We start from the raw sequence: 18479 nt of genomic DNA, 5'->3' as shown, positions 1-18479 counted from the left end.
GAGTTATAGATACACACCACCATGGCTTGCTTCCGTGTGGGTGCTGGTGACCCATACTTGGATCCTCATACTCATACTGGGAGCCCTTCGCCCACTGAGCCATCTCTCCAGCCCCAGCATGTCTCCTGTTGGCAACTGCTGCCCTGGGCTGCATTAACTGCAGCCAGCTGTTGGCAGCCAGTCCAGAAGGAAGAGGAAAGGGGATAAAATCATAGCAGGTGGCTGTGGATGGAAACACAGGGGTCTAGTGTCTGAGGTGAAGGAGCAGAAGTGTCAATTGTGGCTACAGGTTCTGATACTTTGTAATGGACACATCATTTCCCTAACTCCACTCCCTTCCGTAAGATTGTTTTGGAGGAGTCTCTGGTCATCTGCTTTGTACACTAAGAAACTGAAGCAGCCTAGGAGCTGAGAGAGAGTGAAGACCCATCCCAGAGAGTGCTGTGGCTCAGACTGTGGGAATCACCACGAGGAAAGGCACCGGGGGTGGAGGATGTGTTCTCGTAGGGAAGTGTTGGCAAAGCACAGCCCAGAAAATGTAGGGAAAGAGCATGGTGGGTCTTGTCTCGGCCGGCATGTGGCGGCGCATGAGAGGGCCACTGGGAAGTGAGTCAACACTACAGAAGTAAGACAAGAGAATTTAGGGGGCCTCTGGCAGCAGAAGTCCCTGAGGCTCAGCAAGTGGGCTTGACCCTAAGGAGAGAAAGTAGCTGGTGCTGGGCCAGCCAAGTCCACGAATTTGTAATTTCCTTATCCAACAAGGGGCTTCTGAAGTGTGCTGGCTCTCCCACCTGACTGTTTATGGTGGGGGGGGCGACTCTGGAGCTGTGAAATAGAGTGGTCCCGGAAGGACTCGACAGTGCTTCCGCGTGCCCGGCTCATGCGCAAATGTTCCGTTTCTGGCTCTTTGGCGAATAGTCGTGCTGTGGGTCCTTATGGCAGGGCAAGGCATGTGAGCTTCTGTCCCTTTGGGATAAATCAGTAAACCATACAGTTGAAGTTTTACTTGGAGGACAAAGCTGCGGAGGGATGGAGCTTACTGTTTCCAGACTCGGCACCTTTTGTTCTGTGCTCAGTTATTAGAGCTGGGTCCTATAAAGCAAACAGGTGATGACTTTTTCCTCCCCCACCCCCACCCCTTTACTATTCCAGTGACCGTAAAAGGATGTCTGTCATTGTTCGAACTCCATCGGGACAACTTCGACTCTACTGTAAGGGAGCTGTAAGTACCAACTTACAAGGAGTGGCCAACTCCTTGGAGGCTGCTTTGCCAAAATATTGCTTCCCAAACTGCTGTGCACATGTCCTCCACAGTCTGCCCAAAGCGGAAACACAGTTCCCATAGGACACCAGGAGCGTGGGTTCGAGGCGCCATTAGATAAGAGTGGTCGGTGAAAAGCCTACTTTTATCCAGTAGTGAGCTTTGGACACACGGTGTGCCTCCCAGAATCCTTTGGACAGGGATTCCAGATCTGGTCTTGCCACCATCGCTCTGCGTCTGTAAAGGTGACGGCGTTGTGTTGGCCTGTGGTGAACTTTCTGCCCTCCGATATTGTTGGCTCCCCAGCAGCTGTCTTTCCGTCTGCTGGGGATCATTTTCTTCCTCGTGTCAGAGAGAGAGAGCGGCGCCATGGGGGACAAGAGTGTGCTTGCGTGTGGGTCTATTTTTACACTTCCTTTTGTACTTGTTTCTGAAGTCTGGCTTTTTTTCTCCAGTATCCCTAACAAATAATAACCAAATGCCAAAGGCGTTATTGCTAAGGAAAACTATTACTGCTTACGAAATTATATTTGTAAAATTGTACCCTGTTATATGGTGGCTCTGCGGGGTGAAGGGACACATGATCAAATTTAGTTTGAGACAATGCTGGGATATACCTGGGTCAGTGATGAGCAGCCAAGCATACTCATCTTCATCAGTCATGGTTAGGAATGCAATGTGTGTAGCAGCTCTGGCCGTCCTAGAACTTGCTTTGTAGCCCAGGCTGGCTTCCAACTCACAGAGATCTGCCTGCCTCTGCCTCCCAAGTACTAGGATTAAAGGTGCGTGCCACCACCGCCCTGCTAAAGGAATTCTACCTTTATGGTAAAGACAGCTTTAGTTAAGGCCACTGAGGTCATAGCAACACATGACCTTGTTTTGGGGCTGGCTTTGTGTGCTGCTTGTAGCTGCAGCAGCTGGAAGAGAACCGCGGTGAAAGCAGGCAGTGTTGATGTGAAATTGCGGCTCGTGCCCGTCGGACTCTTGTAGGGTTCGTCTTGTCCAAACCTTCCCCTCCCCTCTGAAAAGCTAGTTTAATTTAAAAAAAATTATTAGTGTCTTGAGATGCTAATTTATATAGTGGGTTATCAGGAACATACAGGCACCCATTCCTGCCTGTCAGTCATGAGGTGCAGGCTGAGCCAAACTAGGTATTTCTCATCAAACGTGAGTCAAAAGCTCTAGGCCCGTGGTCACTTTGATTATGGAAACTTCCATTATTGGCAAGTAAGGTTGTATTAGAATAAATTAGGGTATTACTTTATTCTTTCTACTTCTGCATAAAGATGTTACGGGGTGATAACACCCTAATAAAAACATCCCAAATTAGCTGGGCATAGTGGCTCACACCTTTTATCCCAGCCCTTGAGAGGCAGAGGCAAGCAGACCTCTGTGGGCTCCAGTGAGAACCTGCCTCAAAAAAGCAGAAAACAGACAAACAGAAAACAACCTACCAGCAAAAATTTCCCACATCTGTGCTGATGGGATGCCTCAGCAGGTGGGGATGCGTGCTGCCAAGCCTAACCACAGGAGTTGATCCTTAGACCCGTATGCTGGAAGGAGAGAACTGGTTCCTGCTGGCTGTCCTCTGACCTCCCTACCTCTCATTCTACCATTCTCTCTTTGTGGTCCATCACATCACATACAGATACACAGGCACACAGGCACACAGGCACACAGGCACACACACACACACACACACACACACAGGCGGACACACACACACACACACAGGCGGACACACACTACAAAAATACAATAACTTTAAAAAAGCTCCAATCTAAAACATCGTAAACACTGACATGGTGTAGAAAATTCCACATCCGACTTCATGACATGAGTTCCAGTCTAAATGTAGCTGGGGGAAGGGTATAAAATTATCCTCAGGCTGTGTGAATAGGGTAGACACGAAATGTAAATGTTTAGATGAGCTCCCATCCCTGAGATATCACATCATATGTGTACACATATACTCCGAAATCTGCAAATACTCCAAATCTGAAATACTTCCATTTGCGGTCTGAGTTTTGCACGTATGTGCAAATGTGTGCACTGAGGTAACCTCAATCGTGTCTCTGCTCACAGAATCCCCCCATTATTTCTTTTTGACTTTTTACATGTACTCAATTTTTGGTATTTTTGGATGCATTTTTACAGAGCTCACGTTTGGCCCAACCGAGAGCTCCCCCTTTTGCTCCCTTAAATATTTTCATGTACATTACATAAACCCTTACGAAGAAAGTGGTGTTTTGCGTGCCCACTGGCAGATGTTCTCTGGGTTCTGCCCGTCTCAGTGAGTCTTTCCCTCTTTCGCAGGATAATGTAATCTTTGAAAGACTTTCAAAAGACTCGAAGTACATGGAGGAGACATTGTGCCATCTGGAATATTTTGCCACAGAAGGTAAGTAAAAATTTTTGACTCTGAAGCTGAGCTTTCATGTGCCCATGGCTGCTACATGGATAGACAGGCGTGCCTGTGGACAGATATGTGCTTCTCATGTAGGACCAACTTGCTTCGCAGGATTGAGTTTTCAGCTGCCTCCCTTGTCCTCTCCCATCTTCTGTGACAGTGAGGAAGTAGGTGACAGAGTCCTGGCAGAGTCTAAAATTAGTTACCTGTGTTTGATTCTGCTCTTCCCAGGTGGCACGGAAACAGAGGGCAGCTAACCCACAGCATACAGAATCACAACTGTCCCTTTGCTCCGATACTCTAGGGGTCCTTTCCCTGATCTTCTTGTGCTATCACTGGCTTGTCCAGGCTGTAAGCAGATAATAACTCTCATTGCTCACTGTAAGCAGGAAAGGAACTCTCTGGAAACCTTGGGATAATGGTGATGTCAGGTTTTCCGGCTAGAGAATGTGATGACAGAGGCTTAAGCAATGAGTGTTCCTCTCTGAGTGTAGCATGCTCCCATGTCTAGACACATGCACACACACGAGGACATGACTGCTTGAGAACCCAGCTTCTCCAAATCATAACACGATAGGCTTCTTATGGATGCCTTAAAATGTGCCTCCTAACTCCTCTGCTTCCAGCTGCCAGTGACACACACACATGTGAGCTACACAGATTCTATACCTGTCCGCATCGGGAAATTCACTCACGGGATCTCATACATGCCTAAATTTATAGGAAGGGCAGCTTATGTTAGTTTATATGAAAACACAGGGGGGATATGAATTACTTTTCTTAATGCTACAACAAGATACTTGGCCAAAGCCACTTAAGAAAGAAGGGGTTTATTTTGGCTGAGAGTTTGAGGGTGCTGTTCATCAAGGAGGAGAAGGGTGGCGACTGGAGTTGAGGCAGCCTTTCGCATTCCATCTTAGGAAGCAGAGGGAGACGAAGCTGGTGCTCACCTCTGCCTCTGTGCTGTATTCAGTGTGGGACACAGGGCACAGCCCGTGGAGTGGGTCCACTCCGAGTTAGAATGGACATTCCTCCCTGCACCTAGAAAGACTCCACAGACACGCTCAAAGATGTGTTTCCTAGACGACTCAACATCCTAGCAAGTTAGCAATCAATATTAACCATCACGATAGTCAATTTTCAAATTCCTTTGTAGACATGTGAACGTTACATTAGAGAGGCCTGAGAATCAGATGACCTTTTAAATTTTGGGCCGCCCTGACATGAAGAGTATGATGTGATGTCCTTCTCGCCACCACTTACCTGCGACTCTCTTGCAGGCCTGCGGACTCTGTGTGTGGCCTACGCGGATCTTTCTGAGAATCAGTATGAGGAGTGGCTGAAAGTCTACCAAGAGGCCAGCATCATACTGAAGGACAGAGCGCAGAGGCTGGAAGAGTGTTATGAGATCATCGAGAAGGTAATTACACGAGTCAAACCGTCTGCCCAGTGAGGATGGCACACTTCCAAGCAGTCTTTGGATAAGACTCCATTTGTTGTTGCTTTCTCTAAGCGTCCCCCATGGACCTCAGGTTTTCGTCATTCCTTTGCTTTGGGATGTTCTCAGGTTAGGTTATCTAAAACATCTAGTCACCCTCAATCAGGAATTGATGAAACCTTAACTATCTGATCAAAACTAGTGCTGATGGGCTGAAACGTTGGCTCGTCTATAAAGGGCTTGCCCTACAAGCACAAGGACCTGAGTTTGCTCCCCTGAACCTGGATTTAATAAACCAAACAAAAGAGCAGAGAATGATGGCACCGCCGGGGACCCCAGTACTGGGGAGGTGGGGACAAAAGAGTCTCTGGGACTTGATGATCAGCCGGATTAACTTATGTGACAAGTTTCAAGCCTTTGAGAGACCTGGCCTCAAAACAAAGGGTAGTGGGAGAATGATGCCCGAGGAACAACACGCAAGGCTGGCCTCTGGCCTCTGTGGGTACACACAGCACTCTCTCTGTCTCTGTCTCTGTCTCTGTCTCTCTCTCTCTCTCTCTCTCTCTCCCTCCCTCCTCTCCCTCCCTCCCTCCCTCTCTCTCTCTCTCTCTCTCTCACACACACACACACATATGTCAGTATATAAGCATGTGAACAAGCACACATGCAAAGCATGCCCACACACATATACACATACAAGCACAGACACACACAAACTCATTTGCATCAGTAGATAAGCACACAAACAAAAACACACATGCAAACCAGCATTGATGGCTCCTGCTTTGCCTGAGTTTGGCTCTAAGATTGGCTCACCTGCTGAGCCCCATGCATGGAGCACTGTGTATGCTGGGTAGACCCTGTATCCGTGGAGAATTTCCACACTCACTCAAATGATGCCCATGCTTTGGTGTTACTGTCCCTCGCTGCCTGCTTTGCTTTCTGTCCTGGTGTTTTTTGTGTGTTCTAGTATGTTAGCTAATTTTTATACTTCTTATTTCAATACCCTGAAGTCTGGAAGTTAGATTTCAACCATTTTGGATCATGTCAGCCACCTCTGGACTATCCATCTTCTAGTTTCTGTGCTTTTGAAGCCATCGCCCGCTGTTCTTTCTCATTCCTTTTCTAGCTTTATATTTTCACTTTACTTTTCCATATCCAGTTTCTGCTTGAGTTTGATATTCAGCTGCTTATATCAAGTTATTTGGGGTAGGGGATAGAACCGAAGCTAAGCGTCTATCACCCTGCTTTATTGATGGAAATCAGTTACATTTATCAGTTCACTTAAAGGAGACAAGGTCCTGAGCGAGGCAGCATTACTGGTGGAAAAAGATGCCCAGGATGTCCCACAACAATTCGCTTGCGAATTACACATTGTCAGATGGCGACGTGACATATACAAAGAACTGTGTGCTTCTGTTACCTTTACCTTTTATGGGTGTGTTTCTGTCCCTGGTTGGCTAGAGGACCAGTTCCTCTGATTGTCTAGGACTCATTTGTTTGGTTACTGGGACACTCTTAAGTTAGGTTACAGTTTCTTTGCATTTCAAGCTATGTTCCTGTTCATTTCCTACGTGTAGAGTCCATTTAGGGCCACATTTTATTACCCAAGTACAGAAAAAAGTACAATGAACAACACTGGAAATATTGAATATTATGCTTACGGTCAGAAAAGTGATCAAATGGGTGCCATGCCCATGTAGTGGGCAACCACACAGCAGTTGGGTTTTTCTTTACTTGGATAACCAAACTGAGGTACTGTATTACAGACTAAGGGGGATGAATAAGTAAGAAGGCCCTCTACACAGTCTCTCAGGTACCTGCCAGGTTGTCAGGCATAGTGTAGGCACCTAGGGAGTTTGAAACATTGACACTTGTCCTCTGCATGAGTTGACTTTCCTCTGCTTCCAAGAGGATGATGGGGCAGCCGTTAGTAGTTTCCTTGACCTTGAGTTTATTCCACTAACCATTGCATGGTTCTGGGGATGGAAGTTGGGGCTGCTTGCTGTACCATTGTGCTATACTTCTAGCACCCCACTATTGAATTCTTCAATCACAGGCTTTTAATTCCTATCCTGCCAGATAACTGTCACAATGGGAATCAAGTCTTTGATAGGTAAATTTATCTTGATAATGTCCTCATTCACGTGTTTAATATTAGGCCAACCCTCACACACCCTGTTTCCAGACGATGCGCAGGGTCTCAGTTTGCTTTCTGGCACTGTGACACACACTATGACCAAAAGCAACTTGGAGAGAAAAGGGCTTATCTCAACTCACAGGCTAGAATCTATCATGAAGTGCTGTGTCCAAGCCAGCTTGGGTTCCCAAATCCTGACCAGGACAGTGAGGGGGTGAAAAATGGCAAACACACAGACACATGGACACAGAAAAGCTGGGATTGAGTGGTCTGAACTCTTGGTTGGAGAAGCCACAGCACCCTGGAAGCGCAATGTACTTATTATAAAGAGTTAAACAAGGGAGTGGGGTTGTTGCATAGAACTGAACAGGGAGGCGGGGTTATCACATACAGATAAGGAGACAGGTTTATACATCTGAACAAGGAGACAGGTTCAGCTAATTTCCATAGGAACATTTCTGTAGGGGAGCAGTCTTCATGCCGTAAACATCCAGGGGAAGAGAAAGCTGTGATAGACATTTCTGCACACACTGTCAACGCTTGCACTGGGCCCAGAGGGAAGTGTTGCCATCCGTCTAAACCTCACCCAGGGAAGGCTTTGCCGTGCCCATGGCCTGAAGCGTTGGTCCTGGATGTGACCATGCCCGTGTCAAAGAGTACACATTCAGGATTTCTCTTGTTCCCCACAATGGAGGAAAGTCAGGGTGGGAACTCAAGGGAGGAACTGAAGCAGAGGCCATGGAGGGGTACTGCTTACGTGCTTGCTCCGCCTGCTGGCTTTCCTATTTCAATCATCAATCAATGCAAAAAAAAAAAAAAAATGCACCAGAGACCAGCCTACCGGTCAATCTGATGAAGGCATTTTCTTAACTGAGACTTTACTTCCCAGGTGATTCTAGCCTGTGTCTACTTGATAAAAACTAAACAGGACACCCAAGCACCACTGAATGATTGGCGGGAGTGTTTTGAATAGCTCAACATAATCAATGATTTGTTACTGCTTCACCGTTGAATGCCATTCATTGGTGATGATCCTATCAGGGATGTCAGCGTCTCTGCTCCTAAGATGAACTGTCCTTTAACTGATGCTGTTTTTTGATCTAGAATTTACTGTTACTTGGAGCCACAGCCATCGAAGACCGTCTTCAAGCCGGGGTTCCCGAAACCATAGCTACTCTGTTGAAGGCAGAAATTAAAATATGGGTGTTAACAGGAGACAAGCAAGAAACTGCAATCAATATCGGTAATCAATTCTATAAAATTCCGGATGCTGGTTTCTGTTGTAAAAATGTGTGTCCTTCTGCTGTGTTGGCAGTTTACTAATCTCTCTTTTGTTTCAAAGATCCACCAAGACGCCAATGAAATGCTCATGAGTCTGTTCTGCCTGTTACAAATGTATACACACACCCACGCCCACACACACCTACGCACATGTACACACTCACGCAAACAAGTCACTGTGGCCTCCTGAAAAGAATTAAACACTCTTAGGTAGGAAAGAGAATTTAGGAATGGGCAATGTAGATTAGTTTTGTTGGCTTTCTTTCCCGAGTTTTCTTTGACGGATATTCTTAGTAGGTTTACAGGTTCCTTGCTACTTTCTATCATTACAGTCAGCGTGAGTGACTTTACTACCTGGCGGGCCTCTCTAGGGGCTTTTCACCTTTGTCCTCCCCACCCTTCTTCACATCCTTGCTGCTGAGCATCCTGAGGATGAAGGAAAGGGACTTCAAGTCAGAATGACGATCATGACACACATTCTGTAGAACTGCTGTGTGATGCAGCTACACCATTTCTGAGTATGTTTCTAGAGGAGTGTAAATCCGCATACCACAGAGATGTGCACATCCACGTTTACGGCTGTGCTATTGACAGTAGCCCAGATGTGGACCAGGCTCTAGGTGCCCTCCATAGCAGATGAATGGGTAAAACGCAGGTGTTATATGCACAATAATCATAGCCTGTTAAGAAGGAAATGATGTCATTTTCAGGAAAATGGATGGAACTGGAGAGTCTTACCATATTAAGCCAAATAAGCCGGTCTCAGAAAGACCAATGCCACATGTTTCTCTAACAGGTACCATCTCATAGGTATAAATCTAGATGAACACACACATATGATAGGCAGGTTAAAAGGGGAATGCACGGGTGAGGACGGAGTCTGAAGGGGGAAGCAGGGATAATAGAGTTCAGTACTGCACATGAACGGTGTGAGAACCTAGATGTAAACCTAAGAATGTATACTCGCAATGCTATAAAAGCCGAAGGGGATTCTTATTTGGAGAGTGGAAGGAGGACTACTGAGGGGGGCGGGAGGAGAAAGGTGATGAGGGGCGAAAATGAGCAAAGAACAAGAATGCATATGCATGGAAATATCAAAAACCACTATTGGTTGCTTACTTTAATGAGTTGTTAAGAAAATTAGATAAAAACCAAATCACTTTTAGACTTAAAATAAATCTAGCTCCGCTCATTTCAGTTAACTTTAAACCACCTGGCTCTTTGGCATTATGGCTTCATGAGACCTGGCATTTTTGTAGTAAAGCGAATACATAGGTTTGTAAACCTCATGAGCTGGAAGCGTGACCAGTGGTAGAGAATGCTTGCTTAGTGTACACAAATCCCCAGCACACCAAAAATGAAAAAAATCCAGGAGCTATGTCGCCTATTTATTCATGGACGTACTCTATCCTAGCTCATCTTAGAAGAAAACATTCTAGAAACTCTGATGTCAACGACCTGGCCCTCCTCAGGATAGGTCCTCAGGCTTCTGTGCCTTATGCCAATGGCTGCCCTTTCTTCACGCCCTTCTCTTTGGAATCAGCTGTCCCCAGACAACCTCAGCTGCAGACAGCACCTTCCCACGGGGGTGAATTTTATTTAAAAACTAGGCAGATCATTTTCAAAAATTTAATCATGTTTAAAAATCTGAGGTAATTACTAAATATATGCACTTTAGGCTCCCAACTATCTGACGCTAGACTCGCGCGAGAACAGGAAGTGCTTGCTGAGTTTCTAGGACACCCACAGTGGACACTGCATATCCGTGCTGCTGTCACTCAAGTGTGTGATTGTGGACAGCAGTGTGGCGACATTTCTCTGCCGACCCATTGCTATTACTAGAAAGTAAACCTTCAAGCGTGTAGCCCTTGAATGTGCCAGTATCAGTCTCAAATGAAGGGCACATATTTGGTTTTTCAGTACTGCTTTTTCCTTGCATGTATTTGTTCCGGTCCTTCATGCATTATTTCCCTCTGTAAGCAGGGTTTTCCTTGCTGCAACCTATGAGCCCCGATCACAGAGGGTAGAACAAGTTGACTGCTGCCCCGGGGTGGATGCCTTCTGCCTCTGATGCTGATAAGAAAAATGTGTTTAGCCTACTAGGGTCATACATAAACTTCTTCAATTCCCCATATCCTGAGGGAAATGCGTCATAGCATGGGAAAAGGCAGACGTCAAGCAAGTAGGTGACGACTTTGAAGGAAAGGGTTGACCGTGCTCCTAACATGAGAAGGAGCCTGGGTTCTACTGCAGAGCATCTGGATGCCCATGCGCACACATGCTGAACTCCGCCAGCAAACAGGCGATAGACTAGTGGGCAGGAGGCAGAGTTGAGCATGGATGTGTTCTGCCTGCTCCGCAGTACTCTTTCATCCCTAAGAGATCCAGGGGTATCACCCAAGCTGTTTGAGCTACATCAAGGGAACGTCGTTATTTCTCTGGTTAAAACTACCAAGTGTTTTTAAAACGAAAAGAGATGGAATCATTTAAAACTCCAAAGCCAGATGGACAAATAAACATGTTAGGATCCTTTAAAAAAAATTAAAGACAGGGAGGTAACACAAACCAGTTTTGTACACAGATACAGACCCATCTTAACTGCAGTGGTGGGTAGTGCTGAGTGGTTCTGGGAGTCACAAATGCTTTCTTCCCTCTTGTACGCTCTTAGATTAGCTCCAGAAGGAAGAGCTATATCTGATTTTCGCTTTCAAAAGGGGGACATTTTGACTAACTGTTTCCCTGCTTGTTGGCCTACCTCTTCATCCCTAGGGACTTCCCATAGCCCTAGGCGCCAGACTGCTAGAGATTTACTGGCGCTCTTGCGGAAGGATTTACTGGAAGTATTTTATTTGACCAACAGCTGCTGAAGCAAGCTGTAATTTTTAAACCCTGGATTTCTGCTTCATTTTCGTAGTTTGCAATTTAAGCACAATGCTATTTGACAACTGAGGGTCCACAAAGACATGGTGGAGAACCCCCTAAGTACTTCCCCTCCAGCATGGCGGGAGGGGGGCAATGAGTAAGTGAGTGTCACTTGAGTGAATTGAAAGAGAAAGCTAAAGGCTCCTGAGGAGAAGCAGATTAAGCTGTTTTGTTTCATTTGGAAAATGAAGTTGGGTTTCGCACAGAAAATTATCCGAGACCACCTGCCCTCAACAGGCCTGTGATGTTTAACGCTGCTAACTGTGAGCATCGACCCAAGTTTACCACTCTTGATATTTAACGGTTTTGGATGAAATGAGATCAACTCTTGGAGAAGAGCCAGGTAAAGAAGTCAACCCACACTTGTAAGTTGAGATCTAGCTCTTTAATCTTGGAATCCGTAAGATGGCCAGCCATCAGGGGCTGAGAGCGACACCTCCGGGGTGACTTCCCACCACGGTTAAAATTAACAGCACACAGCATAGGCGTTCATCTTCTTACAACCCAAAGCTTTCAGCTCTGCCAACTAGTGTTTGCCTTTGGAGGGAAAGAGGAGAGAGGAAGCACACACTCCCAAGTGTGTCTAAATCTAAATTTCTATGAAGACATGTTTGAAAGATTGGAAAGAATTTATCTATCCTTCCCGATCGTACATTCTGGGATCTCAGCAACACCAGGCGGCCACCACTGTGATTCAAGATGGTGCCAGTCCACAAAAGTGGGTTGTGTTGGAGGTTCTCAGTTGTTTTCCAGAGAATCTGGCCAATGAATGCCTGCATGTGGATGGATGAAAACCATTGGTAGGCATCACGACACAAGATGTTCCAATAGGAACCAGAAGGTCCAGGCAAAGGCCTGTCATCTAAAGAGCCAGGGAGCAGAGGGCTCCTCCCAGAACCTGGTTACTGGGCACCTTTCCTTCAGACTCTTAGGCTCCCTCATGAACCCTCGCCCATGGAAGTATGTGCTGAGCTGGCCTTATCTTGTGAGCATCGAGTGCACCAACCTTGTCTATTCTATAAACTGTTGTATTTTTTTATTTGGGCTTGTTTATATATTTCAGGAACTCTTTAGCTTTTCTCCCGTCTCTGTTCTTTCACTATATATTTCTTTTTCCTCCCGGGATTGGACCCCACATACCCTGGGGTGTTGGACCCAGGCTGAGTTACTTCATCTCTCTGTACTTCGGTTTGACCTTTAAAGCAAGTAATGGCCACCTCCAGATGTAAAGAATTTAGCGTGGTACCTTGAGCATCATCCGTTACATTTACTAGTAGCGATTACAGAGCTAACCAGGCTCACAATCTGCTACACAATGAACGTTTTACCATCCATTCATACTCTGAAGAGTTCATCATTGACTCATGCCCCAGCTGGAGAATTTAGGTTCCCCAACTCCAGTGTAGAGTGCTGGCAACTGCTCTAGCCTCACACTGTAAAGAAGTGCAAGTCTTAATTTTTTTTTTTGATCAGTAACCACTAAGGTTGGAATGTCTGCCATTAAAATAATTGGTGTGGCCTGAATTCACCTGGGAATAAGGATTTATCTCCTCCGAAGGAACAGGCCATGCATAGTCAATAGGAGTCTGAACAGGCACCCAAACTTGTGACAGTAAGCTTCTATTCATCTTATATGTTAAATTCATACGGTGAGTTTTTTATTATTTAAAATAAATTTGTAAGACTATAAGTGTGTAAAAGCCACAGTCGATAAGTGACAAAATTCAGGGACAGTGAGAGACAAGCTCACATTGCTAACTTCGAAATCATTTGAGATGAAAATTAATTCTATCATCAAGACTTTAAAATGGAATGAGTACACAGTAGCATTTGGGGTCTTAATCCCACATTCCTAAGAAGAACAACAGAGTGGGAACCTGGTATTTACGGTACAGTTGTCTGATAGACGACTATTTCATGGCAGCAAAGAAGCGACAGCCGTAGGGATCTGAAAAGGTCTCCTCTGAAATCCAGCTTTAAACTGGAATGCCAAATTTTTTAAAATGCTGTTTTTAATTAATAATTTCTTCCAGTCCTATCACATTTTCCCCTCCCTCTCTCCTCTCTTCCATCAAATTCCCCCAACCTCCCCTCCCCTCTTCCCCCAATCCATTCCTTCTTTCTCTGCAGAAAAGAGCAGATCTTGCCCCTTTCAGAATGGAGAAAGAGGAGGAGAGGATGGGGAGGGGTAAATGGGAGGTGCAGGGAGGGAATGGGAGGAAAGGAGGGAGGGGACACTGTGATTGGAATATAAAATTTAAAAAAAGGGTTAATGAAATTAAATTTAATTTAAAAAAGAAAGGAGAAGAAAAGGGCCGGCCTCCTATGTTTATCAACCAGCTACAGCATATCCAGTTGCAGTGAGACTAGCCACCCATCTCCTATTAAGGCCGGATGAGACAGCCCACTGCTAGGGGTCCCACAAGGAAGCTAAGCTGCTCAGCTATAACATGTGTGCAGAGGGTTTAGTGGATCAAAGACTTCAACATAAAACCAGACACACTGAACCTGGTAGAAGAGAAAGTGGAGCAGAGCCTTGAATGCATCGACACAGGAGATAACTTCCTGAACAGAACACCAATTGTGCAGGGACTAAGATCAACAATTAATAAGTGGGACCTCGTGAAACTGAAAATATTCTGTAACGTAAGGACACCATTGTTTATGCTGCAGAATGGAAAAGATTTTTACCAACTCCACATCTGATAGAGGGCTAAAATCCAAAATATATAAAGAACTCAAAAAACTAGATATAAAAAAACCCAAACAATACAATTAAAAGTGGGGTACAGATCTAAACAGATAATTCTCAGTATAGGAAACTCAAATGATTGAGAAACTCTTAAAGAAATGTTCAGTGTCCTAGCCATCAGGGAAATGCTGTAGAATGAGGGGCTGGCTTGTTGGGGTTTCTGTCCCTCCCAGTACCCCACAACTGGCAAGCAACAAAGAAAATCACACACAAGACTCCGTAAGATTATAAACTGATTGGACCATTACTCAGGTCTCCTGTCAACCCCTGTAACTTATATTAACCCATTATTATTATCTATGGTAGCCATATGGCTTGGTAGCTTTTTCAGCTGTCAGCTAACATGTTGCCTCTTCGGTGGTCTGGGCAGGAATGGCAGAGGGAGCTTCCTGCTTCCCAGAACATTCCCAGTCTCTTGACTCCACCCCTACTTCCTGTCTGGCTTTCCTGCCTATACTGCCTGCCTGGACAATCAGCGCTTTATTAAAATATGATTGACAGAATACAGACAATTCTCCCACACCAAAATGCAAATTAAAACTATTTTGAGACTCCATCTTCTATCCGTCAGAAAGACTAAGATCAATAACACAAGTGATAGCTCATGTTGGAGCATGAAGGACACTCCTCCACTGCTGGTGGGAGTGCAAAGCTGTATAGCCACTTTGGAAATCAATATGGTAGTTTCTCAGAAAATGAGGAAATCGACCTACTTCAAAATCCAGCTATACCACTCCTGGGCATATACACAAAGGATGCTCTACCACACCACAAGGACACCTGCTCAACCATGTTCATAGCAGCTTTATTCATAATAGCCGGAAACTGGAAACAACAGATGTCAAAATTTTAAGCTTAATAAAAAAAGAAAGAAAAGAAAATTTCCAGTTTGCCCACAGCTAGTGAGCATGCATAGCTCTGTAGGACGTGGTCTCCTTGGGCAAGATGGCCATTTAGCCACACAAACCACTGTTGCTCACAAGACATAAATATTCCAGAAATTAATCTGACTAAGTTTAGTTCTAATGTATTATAGAAAAATTACTTAAAAAAAATTAGACAGTTGGTAGACTAGATGGAGGTTGAGCATTAAAGTGGGAGTCTCGGGGTTTAAACCCAAGTATCATAAAAGTAAGTTCTAGTGCTGTTGAAATGGCTTAGTGGGTAAAGGTGCCATTCCTGGTGACTTGAGTTTGATCCCTGGAACCCACATGATCCATAGAACCAACATAGTGGATAGAGAGAAGTGACTTCTGGGAGGTATCCTCTAATGTATACACACACACACACACACACACACACACACACACACACACACGTGTTAAAAAGTTTTAATTGATTTTTAGTTTTGAAACTAGTATATGTAGAGATGGATATTGACAAACAATTGCTAAAAAAACCAACAATCCCAAACATAAGAAATATCACCAATCTACAAATGAGCCTTTTTGATGCGTCCCACTAAAAAAATGCTGCCAACTAAATTGAACACCCAGAGCCCTAAGCACCTTGATGTTAAGTTGTTAAAATGTAAACACGGTGTTTGCGTTAGAGCGGTGAGGTGGCCCCGTGACCTACGTCCTCCACCCCATCGTCACAAAGCAGGTTTTGAGAGAGCTTTGGAATCTCTTTAAATAGGCCCTTGTTGCGATAGGAAATATTTCTACACTAGTCCAGAATGGAGGATAATAAAGGTTTATTTATTGGGGGTAAACTCACAGAATTAGTAGTGATCCATAGTCTTCTGCATGTGCTGGGAACCAGAACTGAATCCAGCAGCCAAAGGGCCCTGCACATGCTTTTTGTCTGCATACATAGTATATGAGACCATGCCCAAAGTGGGCCAGTATCTTAAAGGCTATTGGTTGAAGGAGTTCCCATCGCACCTCCCCCTTTTGTTTAAATAAGAGATTTCTAAACCTAATACAAAACTATATACAATAAGAATAAATATTAAGTATTAAAATTATAACTACAACCAGCATGAACAACCTCAAGCAAGAAGCATGTGCTAGATGTTTTAATGGTTGTCTTATCCTAAGAAAGCTAAGTCTTGTATTAGAAATGGCTTGGCTAAGTCATCAGAGGAAAATATTGTGATTATCTAGTCTTCAACCCCCTCAAAGTCCTGAGAAGGGAAATAATATTACTTGAGTAAACAGGAAGTGTGATCAATCAACTTACAAAAAGACAGACAACCAGTTACCTGAGCAATCACCCAAAGTCTCATTTGCAATGATGAAGCAACACAACCAACTTTGACTAAGGCCTGGAGTAACTGACAGATCATTTTTAGAGGCAGGAAAAATTTAGAAACCATTTTAGCCTGTCTTGGCAAGGTTTGGCAATCTTTTTTTTTTTTTTTCGTGAATCCTGCTTGTCTAGTCTGGACACCATGCATTTTGTCAGTGGTCGAGGCAGGGGCAGTTCTTTGCCCAAAGGCCAGTTTTGCAAAAAAAAAAAAAAAAAAAAAAAAAAAAAAAAAAACAAGATCCAAGTGGAGTGTCTTTGGTGCCCAACACTCTCTTGGGAATAGATCAGTGTTGCCAGGAGCAACCGTGTCTCAAGTCAACAGAATCCCAAGTTATTTAAATGCCTTATTCTATAGTTTTTGAAGTGTTTGAAGATTGCCTATATATGCAGAATACAATATCTATGCATCTAAAGAACCTGATTAGTCATCTAAGTATAACAAACATGATGACTATTGACTTATAATTCATTTTCTTTTTGACTTACAATTCTTAATACCTATATAACTTAAAGACTAAGGCTTCATATTAAAATATTAAACAATCTTTAAACAAATATGCAGCAAATGAGGACAATAACCTTAAAATGTAAACAATGTATAAGTATCTTGATCAGAGGTAGAAATGTATAGTGCAGTATGATAAATATATCCTAAAATTGCATCAATATACAAAATATCTTAAGCAGAGATAAAAACATAAATAAAACAATATGACAAAATAACTTTGCATAGGTGTACAAATATTGTAAACAGAAATAGGAGCATATTCAATATAACAAATACAATTTGAATTTGTATCAATAAACAAGAGTCTATACCAATGTAAATTGTCTATAAATAATAACTCAAGAGTATTCTCACTGTTACTCACTATTATTATTAGTGGAAATACGTTCACACTAATCTACCTATTATCACTTCCAGTTCCCTTTTTAAAAAAAGAGATTCCAGAGCCTACTTAATTTCCACTCCCAATCCTATACCACTTATAACCAACCCCTAATAGATGTCCCTAACCCTGAGGACAAACTTTGTTGGGAGAGAGGACATTATCTTCTAGAATTATTTCCAGCTGTCATGGGGCAATGTTATTTTTATGGGATCCTGTAAAACTAAATTCATGGTTGAGTTTCAAGATTAGTATCTAGTACAGTTGCAGATAGTCTCTGAGTAGTCGGTAGGGTTTTTCTGAAGTTCTTATTTGAAGTTCTGCCAGAACATTGTAAGAAGGTGCACTATGTCAGCTAGCCAAGTTAGAATCAACTTGAGGTGTTTGTAACCCAAAACCAATCTTGGTGCTATCAGCATAATGCCATCATATAGACAGGTGTAATCATTGTTGCGGAGCCCCATCTTCTTTTTGGAAACTTCAAAGATTACTGCAGGGAACTTTATTGTACAGTAGCCATGCTAACTAGGAGCATAGATTCCATCCATCTCCGTAATCTGTTTGCTGTTATTTTAGGTAAACCAAAGTTTGTCTTAATGTTATTCCAGAATATCCAAAATAAAGGAAAAAATCCACAGAAAATTGGCAAGTACTTATTTTAGCCATTGGTTATAAAGACCTTCCCAGCTTTCTCTCTTCAAGCTGTTTGCAAGATCCACAGTGAGCCTAGGCTCGTGCCCCTAGTCCTTTAGCCAATAGTGACGAGGTTGACATAAGGGGGCGGGGAGGTCCTGAGGTGGATCTCTGAGCATGCGTGTAACCTCAGCTTCAAGTGGGGGTGGAGATGGGAGGGTGGCTGGGGTTTATTGGCTTCCAGTCCAACTGAGAAAACACGGGCTTCTTATTCAGGGGAAGACCTTGTCTCAAGGAAATGGGAAGAGGGTGGTTGGGGAGGACCCCAGAAACCCTTTTCTGACTTTCACTCAAGTGCATATGTTGGGTCCTGCACACCCGTGTGTGCAAACCCTCACACATACACGAATAAAAATTTAATAAATCTTCAAAAGAGAAGAGAAGTCTCAGTCACTGAGTTAGGAATTCCCAGGAAGGATGAAGCTCACATGCTGTCCCT

At 44.0% G+C, this 18479-nt stretch overlaps 1 protein-coding gene across 7 annotated transcripts in view; it reads left to right on the top strand.

The window, feature by feature from the left end:
* Atp8a2 (ATPase phospholipid transporting 8A2) overlaps positions 1 to 18479 on the top strand; it is a 577323-nt gene that overhangs the window by 207422 nt on the left and 351422 nt on the right. For all 7 annotated transcript variants that reach the window (XM_087912148.1, XM_087912155.1, XM_087912154.1 and 4 more), the window contains exons 20-23: positions 1153 to 1222; positions 3578 to 3662; positions 4952 to 5091; positions 8354 to 8492. In XM_087912148.1, coding sequence (XP_087768274.1) covers positions 1153 to 1222; positions 3578 to 3662; positions 4952 to 5091; positions 8354 to 8492 — 434 coding nt within the window. The remainder of the gene's footprint in view (positions 1 to 1152; positions 1223 to 3577; positions 3663 to 4951; positions 5092 to 8353; positions 8493 to 18479) is intronic.

This window comes from Myodes glareolus, chromosome 12 (genome assembly GCF_982192425.1).
Source record: "Myodes glareolus chromosome 12, mMyoGla1.1, whole genome shotgun sequence".
Classification (NCBI taxonomy): Eukaryota; Metazoa; Chordata; class Mammalia; order Rodentia; family Cricetidae; genus Myodes; species Myodes glareolus.
Note: the sequence above shows the minus strand (reverse complement) of the source record. Positions and strands in the feature narration are given on the sequence as shown.